The sequence below is a fragment of the Pleurodeles waltl genome, chromosome 10, assembly GCF_031143425.1.
Source record: "Pleurodeles waltl isolate 20211129_DDA chromosome 10, aPleWal1.hap1.20221129, whole genome shotgun sequence".
NCBI classification, from domain to species: Eukaryota; Metazoa; Chordata; class Amphibia; order Caudata; family Salamandridae; genus Pleurodeles; species Pleurodeles waltl.
Window position 1 is genome coordinate 7,705,852 of NC_090449.1, and position 13,685 is coordinate 7,719,536.

General features: G+C 47.2%; 1 protein-coding gene across 10 annotated transcripts in view; it reads right to left on the minus strand.

The window, feature by feature from the left end:
- HUWE1 (HECT, UBA and WWE domain containing E3 ubiquitin protein ligase 1) overlaps positions 1-13,685 on the minus strand; it is a 1,403,674-nt gene that overhangs the window by 602,370 nt on the left and 787,619 nt on the right. For all 10 annotated transcript variants that reach the window (XM_069209338.1, XM_069209335.1, XM_069209339.1 and 7 more), the window contains one exon: positions 925-1,097. In XM_069209338.1, the coding sequence (XP_069065439.1) occupies positions 925-1,097 (173 nt within the window). The remainder of the gene's footprint in view (positions 1-924; positions 1,098-13,685) is intronic.

Consider the following 13,685-nt stretch of genomic DNA (forward strand, 5'->3'; position numbering starts at 1 on the left):
AGATCTGACCAGAATCTGAGCCAAAGAGCTGAGAATTATTGGCAGACTGTTTGTGGGCAAGGGCATTGTCTTGTCTGAGTCAGAATGAATGCAAGCCAACACATAGGAACTGAGCTCTCAACTGGCTTCATTTGCGGTAGGGATGTAGTCAGTTCGGAGTTGGACAAAACTATAGGCTCATCATTGTTTTACGGCAGAGTCCATATCGAAGTTGCAGGAAGCAGTGTGGATCCTGCCACCGGATGTGGAATCTGCTGTAGGGTCAGAGTTGCACCTGATACTGGCACCAAGGGCAGATGCGGGCCCCCCCGCTCCAGACATCTCTTCCAGTGTGGAGCAGTGACAATATGAAGCTGCCTAACGTCACATATTAGCACGCTGAGGATATGTAGAAAAATCGTCCAGATCCAGTCTGGCGCCCGATATGCTAAAGGTGAAGAATTTGCTATAGGAGTATTCATCACAAAATGCTAAGAATAGTTATCAATCCACTTCACACTGGAGGTGGTGCTGTGTCCCACTTGTTTGGCTACAGAGGAAATCTACAAGCAGCAGTTTAATATTTCCACCGACCAAAATAATTAAATTACTTAACTATGTCAAAAATAGCTGATTGTCAAATATGAAGAACTAAATACGGATAAATGTTTGAGAGATGTACAAAAAATATAATGGAATTTGGTTACGCCAAGTATCTTCATATCTTCGAATCAACTAGCACACTTGATGCAAATTCATTCTCACAAGTGTGATCCGCAGCATACTCCGTAGCCAACCAATCAACTGTAGAATTAAATAAATCAAGTTACTCCGGAACAGATGAAAATGTCTGTTCGGACAGGCAATGTGTGTGTCCCCTTCAATGGAGAATGAATTAGGCCAAGTGAACAACTGTACAAAATTGCAGAACTGCAGATACTACACCTGAATCGGGCTGGCTGCTGTTGGTATCTCTGACCGCACCCTGGGCATCCTGATCAGTCTTGTTTTTATTTGATGCACCTTTATTTCCGAAAAGGCTACTTGGCTGGTTCACAATGCGCGAGAGTGTCTCAAGGGGCTTCAGTGCTGCATTAACAGTGTTTGCCATGTTGGGACTGAAGAAAAAATAAAAAACTCATTAGCACTGAAAATCGGCTATGCCTTTTATGCATTCTAAGCCTACCAGATGTATACAAAGATGACAGATGAAGAGTTTCAGGGCAGGTTGCCCTATATTTAAAAATATCTCAAACCTGCATTAACAATGGACTAGCTCCACGGGCTGAGACTTATCTGGAAGGCAATATTACTTATAATCCCAGGTCTACATCATAGGTACTCTGAAATAATTAGTGTAGACCAGATCACAGGACACACACATACATCACACACTTCTGAAGAGGTAGACACCTCCATAAGTCTTTGACAGACCACACTGCATTTTTCTATACAGATTTAAAATTAAAACCAAACATTGCACAGTTAGAGTAGAAATGAATTAGTTACTTACCTGTACCTGTAGTTCTCCAGTATTGGCATCTTTCATAGATTCACATGCTTGAATAGTCCCTGTCGAAGTGTGTGTAGGAAGTTGGCTCTGTATATACTATGTCAAAGTGAGAGATAGTGTTCACAGAGACCAAGGGTTCCCCTTAGAGGTAAGAGTGGCAAAAAGAGATAATACTAATGCTGTATTTTTGTGGTAGTGTGGTTGAGCAGTAGGCTTATCAGAGGGTAGTGTTAAGCATTTGTTGTACACACACACAGGCAATAAATGAGGAACACACACTCAAAGACTTACTCCAGGCCAATAGGTTTTTATATTGAAAAATATATTTTCTTAGTTTATTTTAATAACCACAGGTTCAAGATTTACAGTAAACACTTTAAATGTAAGGAACTTCACTTAGATACTTTAGGAACTTTGAATACAAGCAAGTTAGGCACACAAAACACACCCTCAGCGGCCCAGGGGCGGCCGGGTGCAGTGTGCAAAGCAGGCATCGGGTTTTGAATAGGAATCAATAGAGGGACCTGGGGATCACCCTGGCAGTGCAGGCAGGGCACAGGTTGGCAACTCGGGCCAGCGACCAACTGGGCTAGGCAGAGGGTCGCCTGGTGGTCACTCTTGCACTGAGGTTCAGTTCCTTCTGGTCCTGGGGGCTGCGGTGCAGTGCTTGGTCCAGGCGTCGGATTCCTTGTTACAGGAAGTCACGTCAAAGGGAGCCTCTGGATTCTCTCTGCAGGCGTCGCTGTGGGGGTCAAAGGGAGTCGTCTTGGGCTACACACAACGTCGCAGTCACCAGGGAGTCCTCCCTGTGGTGTTTGTTCTCTGGATCTCAAGCTGGGGGCGTCGGGTGCAGAAGGTGAAGTCTCACACTTCTGGCAGGAAGAGTGAGGTCTTTCAAAGTTGCAATATTGTTGCTGTTTACTGAGCAGAGCCGCTTCTCCCTGGAGTTTCTTGGTCCTTAGGTTCAGGGCAGTCCTCTGAGGCTGCATTTATTGTGCTGAGAACTTTGATACCAAACTTCCCAGTATTCAGTGTAGCCATTATGGAACTGTGGAGTTCGTGTTTGGCAAACTCCCAGCCCATATACTCTTATGGCTACCCTGCACTTACAATGTCTAAGGTTTTGCTTAGACACTGTAGGGGCATAGGGCTCATGCACATTTGCCCTCACCTATGGTATAGTGCACCCTGCCTTAGGGCTGTAAGGCCTGCTAGAGGGGTGACTTATCTATACTGCATAGGCAGTGTGAGGTTGGCATGGCACCCTGAGGGGAGTGCCATGTCGACTTAGTAATTTTATCCCCACCAGCACACACAAGCTGTGAGGCAGTGTGCATGTGCTGAGTGAGGGGTCTTATGCCACCCTTGGGACATGCTGCAGCCCTTAGAGACCGCCCCTGGCATCAGGGCCCTTGGTACCAGAGGGACCAGTTACAAGGGAATTATCTGTGTGCCAGGGCTGTGCCAATTGTGGAAGCAAAGGTACAGTTTAGGGAAAGAATAATGGTGCTGGGGCCTGGTTAGCAGGGTCCCAGCACACTTCTCTGTCAAGTCAGCATCAGTATCAGGCAAAACGTGCTGCTAACTGCAACAGGGAGCCTTTTTCCGACAAAGTGGGAGTCCCACAGTACGTTAATAAAGCTATACATATTTCTGCCACTTCATTAAAAAGCAGACAAAAAAAAAAAGCAATCTAATACAAAAAGAAAAAGTATATACTCCTAAGATGGCAACGCGTTTCATCACAGAAGTGTCTTCATCATGGCCAAATTGAAAATCCTGCACATTTTCCCACCTAAACTTATATACCCCTTGTTCATAGACATGAAGAAAATACTATCTTATACAGGATAATTCCAAATATGCCATAAGGGGCAAAGTAAATGAAATAAATTAAAATAAAAAACTCACAAAAAATAATAAATTATTAAAGTGTCCAGTATATTACTGGAATGATGTTAGTAGCATTGATCCCTATACTGCTGAATCGTATCATGTATCCCAAATAAAGACATACAATCACAAAATTAATTGCACTTAATACTATATATAAAAGAAAAATAAGACCATATCACCCATGTTATATCAATTAAATGTGGAAAAATTCAAATCATATTCCATTATCAATGTCACATAACTGAAGATTCAATACAGAAAAACAATTTAGGGGTAATGCCGAGCCAATTTTGGGGTACCCATAATGTAAATGTCTTAATATAAAAAAAAAACTGGGTCTGCACCAGCCTCGTTTGGTGGATGTAGCCGGTTAAAGTGTTATATATATATATATATATATATATATATATATATGGAAAATGTCACTTACCCAGTGTACATCTGTTCGTGGCATTAGTCGCTGCAGATTCACATGCTGTGCACAGACCGCCATCTGGTGTTGGGCTCGGAGTGTTACAAGTTGTTTTTCTTCGAAGAAGTCTTTTCGAGTCACGAGACCGAGGGACTCCTCCCATTTCGACTCCATTGCGCATGGGCGTCGACTCCATCTTAGATTGTTTTCCCCGCAGAGGGTGAGGTAGGAGTTGTGTATGCTAGTAATAGTGCCCATGCAATGGAGTGAATACGTATGTACATAATGAAGCTTAAAGTAATATATTTACAAATGTACAAATGTTCAAGATCTACTTCTAAACGGCTACAGGCTGCCGGGTGGGCGCATGTGAATCTGCAGCGACTAATGCCACGAACAGATGTACACTGGGTAAGTGACATTTTCCGTTCGATGGCATGTGTAGCTGCAGATACACATGCTGTGCATAGACTAGTAAGCAGTTATCTCCCCAAAAGCGGTGGTTCAGCCTGTAGGAGTTGAAGTTGTTTGAAATAATGTTCTTAGTACAGCTTGACCTACTGTGGCCTGTTGTGCAGTTAACACATCCACACAGTAGTGCTTGGTAAATGTATGAGGCATAGACCATGTTGCTGCCTTACATATTTCGTTCATTGGAATATTTCCTAGAAAGGCCATGGTAGCACCTTTCTTTCTGGTTGAGTGTGCCTTTGGTGTAATAGGCAGCTCTCTCTTTGCTTTAATATAGCAGGTTTGAATGCATTTAACTATCCATCTAGCAATTCCTTGTTTTGAAATTGGATTTCCTGTATGAGGTTTTTGAAAAGCAATAAATAGTTATTGTAAGGAAATGCCTCCTTGGCATGGTTGCCCCCTGACTTTTTGCCTTTGCTGATGCTATGTTTACAATTGAAAGTGTGCTGAGGCCTGCTAACCAGGCCCCAGCACCAGTGTTCTTTCCCTAACCTGTACTTTTGTATCCACAATTGGCAGACCCTGGCATCCAGATAAGTCCCTTGTAACTGGTACTTCTAGTACCAAGGGCCCTGATGCCAAGGAAGGTCTCTAAGGGCTGCAGCATGTCTTATGCCACCCTGGAGACCTCTCACTCAGCACAGACACACTGCTTGCCAGCTTGTGTGTGCTAGTGAGGACAAAACGAGTAAGTCGACATGGCACTCCCCTCAGGGTGCCATGCCAGCCTCTCACTGCCTATGCAGCATAGGTAAGACACCCCTCTAGCAGGCCTTACAGCCCTAAGGCAGGGTGCACTATACCATAGGTGAGGGTACCAGTGCATGAGCATGGTACCCCTACAGTGTCTAAACAAAACCTTAGACATTGTAAGTGCAGGGTAGCCATAAGAGTATATGGTCTGGGAGTTTGTCAAACACGAACTCCACAGCACCATAATGGCTACACTGAAAACTGGGAAGTTTGGTATCAAACTTCTCAGCACAATAAATGCACACTGATGCCAGTGTACATTTTATTGTAAAATACACCACAGAGGGCACCTTAGAGGTGCCCCCTGAAACTTAACCGACTATCTGTGTAGGCTGACTAGTTTTAGCAGCCTGCCACAAACCGAGACATGTTGCTGGCCCCATGGGGAGAGTGCCTTTGTCACTCTGAGGCCAGTAACAAAGCCTGCACTGGGTGGAGATGCTAACACCTCTCCCAGGCAGGAATTGTCACACCTGGCGGTGAGCCTCAAAGGCTCACCTCCTTTGTGCCAACCCAGCAGGACACTCCAGCTAGTGGAGTTGCCCGCCCCCTCCGGCCAGGCCCCACTTTTGGCGGCAAGGCCGGAGAAAATAATGAGAAAAACAAGGAGGAGTCACTGGCCAGTCAAGACAGCCCCTAAGGTGTCCTGAGCTGAGGTGACTCTAACTTTTAGAAATCCTCCATCTTGCAGATGGAGGATTCCCCCAATAGGGTTAGGATTGTGACCCCCTCCCCTTGGGAGGAGGCACAAAGAGGGTGTACCCACCCTCAGGGCTAGTAGCCATTGGCTACTAACCCCCCAGACCTAAACACGCCCTTAAATTTAGTATTTAAGGGCTACCCTGAACCCTAGAAAATTAGATTCCTGCAACTACAAGAAGAAGGACTGCCTAGCTGAAAACCCCTGCAGAGGAAGACCAGAAGACGACAACTGCCTTGGCTCCAGAAACTCACCGGCCTGTCTCCTGCCTTCCAAAGATCCTGCTCCAGCGACGCCTTCCAAAGGGACCAGCGACCTCGACATCCTCTGAGGACTGCCCCTGCTTCGAAAAGACAAGAAACTCCCGAGGACAGCGGACCTGCTCCAAGAAAAGCTGCAACTTTGTTTCCAGCAGCTTTAAAGATCCCTGCAAGCTCCCCGCAAGAAGCGTGAGACTTGCAACACTGCACCCGGCGACCCCGACTCGGCTGGTGGAGATCCGACACCTCAGGAGGGACCCCAGGACTACTCTGATACTGTGAGTACCAAAACCTGTCCCCCCTGAGCCCCCACAGCGCCGCCTGCAGAGGGAATCCCGAGGCTTCCCCTGACCGCGACTCTTTGAACCTAAAGTCCCGACGCCTGGGAGAGACCCTGCACCCGCAGCCCCCAGGACCTGAAGGACCGGACTTTCACTGGAGAAGTGACCCCCAGGAGTCCCTCTCCCTTGCCCAAGTGGAGGTTTCCCCGAGGAATCCCCCCCTTGCCTGCCTGCAGCGCTGAAGAGATCCCGAGATCTCTCATAGACTAACATTGCGAACCCGACGCTTGTTTCTACACTGCACCCGGCCGCCCCCGCGCTGCTGAGGGTGAAATTTCTGTGTGGGCTTGTGTCCCCCTCGGTGCCCTACAAAACCCCCCTGGTCTGCCCTCCGAAGACGCGGGTACTTACCTGCAAGCAGACCGGAACCGGAGCACCCCCCTTCTCTCCATTATAGCCTATGCGTTTTGGGCACCACTTTGAACTCTGCACCTGACCGGCCCTGAGCTGCTGGTGTGGTGACTTTGGGGTTGCTCTGAACCCCCAACGGTGGGCTACCTTGGACCAAGAACTGAACCCTGTAAGTGTCTTACTTACCTGGTAAAACTAACAAAAACTTACCTCCCCCAGGAACTGTGAAAATTGCACTAAGTGTCCACTTTTAAAACAGCTATTTGTGAATAACTTGAAAAGTATACATGCAATTTTGATGATTTGAAGTTCCTAAAGTACTTACCTGCAATACCTTTCGAATGAGATATTACATGTAGAATTTGAACCTGTGGTTCTTAAAATAAACTAAGAAAATATATTTTTCTATATAAAAACCTATTGGCTGGATTTGTCTCTGAGTGTGTGTACCTCATTTATTGTCTGTGTGTATGTACAACAAATGCTTAACACTACTCCTTGGATAAGCCTACTGCTCGACCACACTACCACAAAATAGAGCATTAGTATTATCTCTTTTTGCCACTATCTTACCTCTAAGGGGAACCCTTGGACTCTGTGCATACTATTCCTTACTTTGAAATAGTGCATACAGAGCCAACTTCCTACATTGGTGGATCAGCGGTGGGGTACAAGACTTTGCATTTGCTGGACTACTCAGCCAATACCTGATCACACGACAAATTCCAAAATTGTCATTAGAAATTCATTTTTGCAATTTGAAATTTTTCAAAATTCTTAAAAGTCCTGCTAGGGCCTTCTGTGTTAAGTCCCTGTTTAGCATTGTCTTTTAGAGTTTAAAAGTTTGTTAAAAGTTTGAAATTAGATTCTAGAAACAGTTTTAGATTCTTTAAAAAGTATTCCAACTCTTAGCAGAATAATGTCTGATACAGAGATGCAGGTGGTGGAACTCGACACCACCCCTTACCTCCATCTTAAGATGAGGGAGCTAAGGTCTCTCTGTAATATCAAAAAAATAACCATTGGCTCCAGACCTACCAAAATTCAGCTCCAGGAGCTGTTGGCAGAGTTTGAAAAAGCCAACCCCTCTGATGATGACCTCACAGAGGAAGAAATTAGTGACTTGGAGGCCAATGTCCCTCCTCCAGTCCTAAATAGGGAGAACAGGACCCCTCAAGTCCTGTCTCCAACTGTGTTAGTCAGAAATAGTGAGTCCCTCACAGGAGGGTCCCACATTTCTGAAATCACTGAGGATGCTCTCAGTGAAGATGACCTCCTGTTAGCCAGGATGGCCAAAAGATTGGCTTTAGAGAGACAGCTCCTAGCCATAGAAAGGGAAAGACAAGAGATGGGCCTAGGACCCATCAATGGTGGCAGCAATATAAATAGGGTCAGAGATTCTCCTGACATGTTAAAAATCCCCAAAGGGATTGTGACAAAATTTGAAGATGGTGATGACATCACCAAATGGTTCACAGCTTTTGAGAGGGCTTGTGTAACCAGAAAAGTGAACAGATCTCACTGGGGTGCTCTCCTGTGGGAAATGTTCACTGGAAAGTGTAGGGATAGACTCCTCACACTCTCTGGAAAAGATGCAGAATCTTATGACCTCATGAAGGGTACCCTGATTGAGGGCTTTGGATTCTCCACTGAGGAGTACAGGATTAGGTTCAGGGGGGCTCAAAAATCCTCGAGCCAGACCTGGGTTGACTTTGTTGACTACTCAGTGAAAACACTAGATGGTTGGATTCAAGGCAGTGGTGTAAGTAATTATGATGGGCTGTACAATTTATTTGTGAAAGAACACCTATTGAGTAATTGTTTCAATGATAAACTGCATCAGCATCTGGTAGACCTAGGACCAATTTCTCCCCAAGAATTGGGAAAGAAGGCGGACCATTGGGTCAAGACAAGGGTGTCCAAGACTTCAACAGGGGGTGACCAAAAGAAAGGGGTCACAAAGACTCCCCAGGGGAAGGGTGATGAGACAACCAAAACTAAAAATAGTAAAGAGTCTTCTACAGGCCCCCAAAAACCTGCACAGGAGGGTGGGCCCAGAGCCTCTTCACAAAACAATGGGTACAAGGGTAAAAACTTTGATCCCAAAAAGGCCTGGTGTCATAGCTGTAAGCAGCATGGACACCAAACTGGAGACAAGGCCTGTCCCAAGAAAGGTTCCACTCCAAACTCCCATCCAGGTAACACTGGTATGGCTAGTCTCCAAGTGGGATCAACAGTGTGCCCAGAGCAAATCAGGGTCCACACTGAAGCTATTCTAGTTTCTGAGGGTGGGGTGGATTTAGCCACACTAGCTGTCTGGCCGCCTAACATGCAAAAATACAGACAGCAACTCTTAATTAATGGGACTAGAATAGAGGGCCTGAGGGATACAGGTGCCAGTGTCACCATGGTGACAGAGAAACTGGTTTCCCCTGGCCAATACCTGACTGGAAAAACTTACACAGTCACCAACGCTGACAATCAGAGAAAAGTACATCCCATGGCAATGGTTACTTTAGAATGGGGAGGGGTCAATGGCCTGAAACAGGTGGTGGTCTCCTCAAATATCCCAGTGGACTGTCTGCTTGGAAATGACCTGGAGTCCTCAGCATGGGCTGAGGTAGAACTAAAAACCCATGCAGCAATGCTGGGCATCCCTGAACTGGTGTGTGTGAAAACAAGAGCACAATGCAAGGCACAGGGTGAACAAGTAGAGCTGGAGTCTGGAAGAATGGCCCAGCCTACCAAGAGAACAGGAAAGTCAGTTGGGAAACCAACTGCAACACAGCAAAAGAAAGGGAACCTCTCTTCTCAGGAAGAAGTTCTGCCCTCTGAGGGAACTGAGCCTTTGGAGCTGGAGCCTTATCAGGTTGAGCTCTTAGGCCCAGGGGGACCCTCAAGGGAGGAGCTGTGTAAGGGACAAGAAACCTGTCCCTCTCTTGAAGGCCTTAGGCAGCAAGCTGCTGAAGAGTCCAAAGGCAAGAAAAATGGAACGCATAGGGTCTATTGGGAGGATGGACTCCTGTACACTGAGGCCAGAGACCCCAAACCTGGTGCCACTAGGAGAGTGGTAGTGCCTCAGCTGTTCAGGAAGTTCATCCTAACATTGGCCCATGACATTCCCCTTGCTGGACATTTGGGACAAACCAAGACGTGGGAGAGGTTAGTCAACCACTTCTACTGGCCCAATATGTCCAACATGGTTAAGGAGTTTTGCCTCTCCTGCCCCACCTGTCAAGCCAGTGGTAAGACAGGTGGGCATCCAAAGGCCCCCCTCATTCCACTTCCAGTGGTGGGGGTTCCCTTTGAAAGAGTGGGTGTGGACATAGTTGGTCCACTAGAACCTCCCACAGCCTCAGGAAATATGTATATCCTGGTAGTAGTGGATCATGCTACCAGGTATCCTGAAGCTATTCCCCTTAGGTCGACTACTGCCCCTGCAGTAGCCAAGGCCCTCATTGGTATCTTTACCAGAGTGGGTTTCCCTAAGGAGGTGGTGTCTGACAGAGGTACCAACTTCATGTCAGCATACCTAAAGCACATGTGGAATGAGTGTGGAGTGACTTATAAATTCACTACACCATACCATCCACAAACTAATGGCTTGGTTGAGAGATTCAACAAGACATTAAAAGGCATGATCATGGGGCTCCCAGAAAAACTCAAAAGGAGATGGGATGTCCTCTTGCCATGTCTGCTTTTCGCTTACAGAGAGGTGCCACAGAAGGGAGTAGGATTCTCACCCTTTGAACTTCTGTTTGGTCATCCTGTAAGAGGACCACTTGCTCTTGTTAAAGAAGGCTGGGAGAGACCTCTCCATGAGCCTAAGCAAGACATAGTGGACTATGTACTTGGCCTTCGCTCTAGAATGGCAGAGTACATGGAAAAGGCAACCAAAAACCTTGAGGCCAGCCAACAGCTCCAGAAGTTTTGGTATGACCAAAAGGCTGCACTGGTTGAGTTCCAACCAGGGCAGAAAGTCTGGGTTCTGGAGCCTGTGGCTCCCAGGGCACTCCAGGACAAATGGAGTGGCCCTTACCCAGTACTAGAGAGGAAGAGTCAGGTCACCTACTTGGTGGACCTGGGCACAAGCAGGAGCCCCAAGAGGGTGATCCATGTAAACCGCCTTAAGCTCTTCCACGACAGGGCTGATGTCAATCTGTTGATGGTAACAGATGAGGATCAGGAGGCAGAGAGTGAACCTCTCCCTGATCTTCTGTCATCAGACCCAAAAGATGGTACAGTAGATGGAGTGATCTACTCAGACACCCTCTCTGGCCAACAGCAAGCTGATTGTAGGAGAGTCCTACAACAGTTTCCTGAACTCTTCTCCTTAACCCCTGGTCAGACACACCTGTGTACCCATGATGTGGACACAGGAGACAGCATGCCTGTCAAGAACAAAATCTTTAGACAATCTGACCATGTTAAAGAAAGTATCAAGGTGGAAGTCCACAAGATGCTGGAATTGGGAGTAATTGAGCGCTCTGACAGCCCCTGGGCTAGCCCAGTGGTCTTAGTCCCCAAACCTCACACCAAAGATGGAAAGAAAGAGATGAGGTTTTGTGTGGACTACAGAGGGCTCAATTCTGTCACCAAGACAGATGCCCATCCAATTCCAAGAGCTGATGAGCTCATTGATAAATTAGGTGCTGCCAAATTTCTAAGTACCTTTGACTTGACAGCAGGGTACTGGCAAATAAAAATGGCACCTGGAGCAAAAGAAAAGACAGCATTCTCCACACCTGATGGGCATTATCAGTTTACTGTTATGCCCTTTGGTTTAAAGAATGCCCCTGCCACCTTCCAAAGGTTGGTGAATCAAGTCCTTGCTGGCTTGGAGTCCTTTAGCACAGCTTATCTTGATGATATTGCTGTCTTTAGCTCCACCTGGCAGGATCACCTGGTCCACCTGAGGAAGGTTTTGAAGGCTCTGCAATCTGCAGGCCTCTCTATCAAGGCATCCAAATGCCAGATAGGGCAGGGAACTGTGGTTTACTTGGGACACCTTGTAGGTGGAGGCCAAGTTCAGCCACTCCAACCCAAGATCCAGACTATTCTGGACTGGGTAGCTCCAAAAACCCAGACTCAAGTCAGGGCATTCCTTGGCTTGACTGGGTATTACACGAGGTTTGTGAAGGGATATGGATCCATTGTGACAGCCCTCACTGAACTCACCTCCAAGAAAATGCCTAAGAAAGTGAACTGGACTGTGGAATGCCAACAGGCCTTTGACACCCTGAAACAGGCAATGTGCTCAGCACCAGTTCTAAAAGCTCCAGATTATTCTAAGCAGTTCATTGTGCAGACTGATGCCTCTGAACATGGGATAGGGGCAGTTTTGTCCCAAACAAATGATGATGGCCTTGACCAGCCTGTTGCTTTCATTAGCAGGAGGTTACTCCCCAGGGAGCAGCGTTGGAGTGCCATTGAGAGGGAGGCCTTTGCTGTGGTTTGGTCCCTGAAGAAGCTGAGACCATACCTCTTTGGGACTCACTTCCTAGTTCAAACTGACCACAGACCTCTCAAATGGCTGATGCAAATGAAAGGTGAAAATCCTAAACTGTTGAGGTGGTCCATCTCCCTACAGGGAATGGACTTTATAGTGGAACACAGACCTGGGACTGCCCATGCCAATGCAGATGGCCTTTCCAGGTTCTTCCACTTAGAAAATGAAGACTCTCTTGGGAAAGGTTAGTCTCATCCTCTTTCGTTTGGGGGGGGGTTGTGTAAGGAAATGCCTCCTTGGCATGGTTGCCCCCTGACTTTTTGCCTTTGCTGATGCTATGTTTACAATTGAAAGTGTGCTGAGGCCTGCTAACCAGGCCCCAGCACCAGTGTTCTTTCCCTAACCTGTACTTTTGTATCCACAATTGGCAGACCCTGGCATCCAGATAAGTCCCTTGTAACTGGTACTTCTAGTACCAAGGGCCCTGATGCCAAGGAAGGTCTCTAAGGGCTGCAGCATGTCTTATGCCACCCTGGAGACCTCTCACTCAGCACAGACACACTGCTTGCCAGCTTGTGTGTGCTAGTGAGGACAAAACGAGTAAGTCGACATGGCACTCCCCTCAGGGTGCCATGCCAGCCTCTCACTGCCTATGCAGTATAGGTAAGACACCCCTCTAGCAGGCCTTACAGCCCTAAGGCAGGGTGCACTATACCATAGGTGAGGGTACCAGTGCATGAGCATGGTACCCCTACAGTGTCTAAACAAAACCTTAGACATTGTAAGTGCAGGGTAGCCATAAGAGTATATGGTCTGGGAGTTTGTCAAACACGAACTCCACAGCACCATAATGGCTACACTGAAAACTGGGAAGTTTGGTATCAAACTTCTCAGCACAATAAATGCACACTGATGCCAGTGTACATTTTATTGTAAAATACACCACAGAGGGCACCTTAGAGGTGCCCCCTGAAACTTAACCGACTATCTGTGTAGGCTGACTAGTTTTAGCAGCCTGCCACAAACCGAGACATGTTGCTGGCCCCATGGGGAGAGTGCCTTTGTCACTCTGAGGCCAGTAACAAAGCCTGCACTGGGTGGAGATGCTAACACCTCTCCCAGGCAGGAATTGTCACACCTGGCGGTGAGCCTCAAAGGCTCACCTCCTTTGTGCCAACCCAGCAGGACACTCCAGCTAGTGGAGTTGCCCGCCCCCTCCGGCCAGGCCCCACTTTTGGCGGCAAGGCCGGAGAAAATAATGAGAAAAACAAGGAGGAGTCACTGGCCAGTCAAGACAGCCCCTAAGGTGTCCTGAGCTGAGGTGACTAACTTTTAGAAATCCTCCATCTTGCAGATGGAGGATTCCCCCAATAGGGTTAGGATTGTGACCCCCTCCCCTTGGGAGGAGGCACAAAGAGGGTGTACCCACCCTCAGGGCTAGTAGCCATTGGCTACTAACCCCCCAGACCTAAACACGCCCTTAAATTTAGTATTTAAGGGCTACCCTGAACCCTAGAAAATTAGATTCCTGCAACTACAAGAAGAAGGACTGCCTAG